The 1,770-nt window shown below is 46.1% G+C and overlaps 1 protein-coding gene across 1 annotated transcript in view; it reads right to left on the minus strand.

Moving 5' to 3' along the window:
• Window positions 1-1,770, minus strand: part of LOC119594111 (phospholipase D gamma 1-like) — a gene marked incomplete in the record, with an annotated part of 83,379 nt that overhangs the window by 1,848 nt on the left and 79,761 nt on the right. Inside the window, 1 exon segment of the mRNA XM_037943169.1 lies at window positions 13-1,703. Coding sequence (XP_037799097.1) covers window positions 1,023-1,703 — 681 coding nt within the window.

A 1,770-nucleotide genomic window follows, 5' to 3' on the forward strand; every position in this document is an offset into this window, starting at 1 on the left:
ACAATGAGTTACTGCAATGTACTTCATTGCCATTTTAATGCACTTGTGAATTATTCAATGCTTAAATTACATTCTCTTGTCACTATAGAAGGAATTAGCAGCTGATGAACTGCTGGTAGCATTTCATATCCAGTCACCCACCATTCTGTTGATTCTATTGTTTACAGAATCTTGGAAATAGTAAAACTTAAATGGATGACACAACAACTAGTATACAAATTCCAGAATATACACTTTATTGTTTTCATCCCATCCCAGTGGTGCAATCATGAATGAGAGAATGAAATACATTCACAAGTGCAATTACAGAATCTGGCCTGCCAGTGAATTTAGCAGTTTATTTTCTCATAAATCAATAAAGATTTCTAACTCCCAATGCTAGAACAAGCCATGCCAAAGATCAGTATGTTTTGGGGATGAGGAAACACAGGGAAAGAGTGAGAAATACAGTGGCTTGAACATGATAATAACAGACAATGATGGTAATATTTTCAAGTAGGTCTGAGTAACAGCACTGTTTGCAGACCTTAGTGTGCATGTTATAATACTTGTTGATATGTTAGATTGTGCCATATTATTGCTCCAACTTACCCTGTGTGTTATCAGTTACCTCTTGCTGTCCATACACATGCAAGCCACCAAATGCTCTATGCATAAAACTTGGCTTTATTAATGCATTCCAGTTGTGTAAGCTTTTTCTATTGCTGTTCCTTCGGTGTAGTGATTTAAATTATTACATTTTAGCAATCATTAAAATCCACACCTCTAAACATCCTTTAGCAATGGAAGCTACATAGCTAAAAATAATAATGTAGCAAGTCAAATTTGTATTTTTAAAACATTACAGTTGGTGACAAATGACAGGATATAGCTATAATCACAAACACCAATTACTCGTATGCTATCAGGTAAAGAGCATAATAAAATCAACAAAACCAAGTTTGGTGGGAAGATTGCAAGCTCACAATGACATGACCAAGACTTCTTAACCAAATTCCAATATCAGAACTGCCAATGCCTGTTTAGGTGGTGAGGGTGCTTGGGAACACCTTTGACCTTGCTCCCATCACACTGCCCATTGTATCCGGGAAAGTGGGGCAGTCAGGTCGCGGGGTCACCGTGCCATCGGGGTTGACCTGCAGCGGATACAGCAGCATGTGGCGGGGCGTGGGAGCATCTCCGGGTTCAATGTATGCGCGGAGGGCGTCCTCGGCCAGCCAGCGGACGGCCCGGACGCATTCGACGCTCGAGGGGTCCTGGTCCACGGGGGCGGCGGTGCCCAGGTGCTCGGCCCACAGCGCACGTCGGAACATGCTCACGTCCCCGCGGGGCAGCTCGCCGCCTGTGCCCACGTACATGGGCTGGTAGGAGCCGGTGGCGATCTCCGTGTCGCGATTGCCACTCAACGAGCGGTCGTTGATATTGGCCGAGCCCACGATGATGTACTCGTCATCAAATATGGCCATCTTGGAGTGGACGTAGATCATAAGGCGACGGTTGGTGAAGGCTAGGGTCGTAGACGGGTCTTCGGGTGGAACCAACTCCTCAGGCACCTCCTCGGGGGCCTCCTTCTTGCCGAGGCACAGGAAGAGCAGGTAGTCCTGGGGGTGAGCCTCCAACCCGGCTTGCTTGATGGCGGCGGCGACGCGGCTGTACATCATCTGCATCGTGCGCAGCTGCCAATGCAGGATTTCCTGGGTCACCTGCAACATATTTCTTCTTTAGTGTGTGAGGTTTAAGAAAGTAGATTTTCACAGGGAACTTTGGAAG

The sequence above is a fragment of the Penaeus monodon genome, chromosome 33, assembly GCF_015228065.2.
Source record: "Penaeus monodon isolate SGIC_2016 chromosome 33, NSTDA_Pmon_1, whole genome shotgun sequence".
Taxonomy (NCBI): Eukaryota; Metazoa; Arthropoda; class Malacostraca; order Decapoda; family Penaeidae; genus Penaeus; species Penaeus monodon.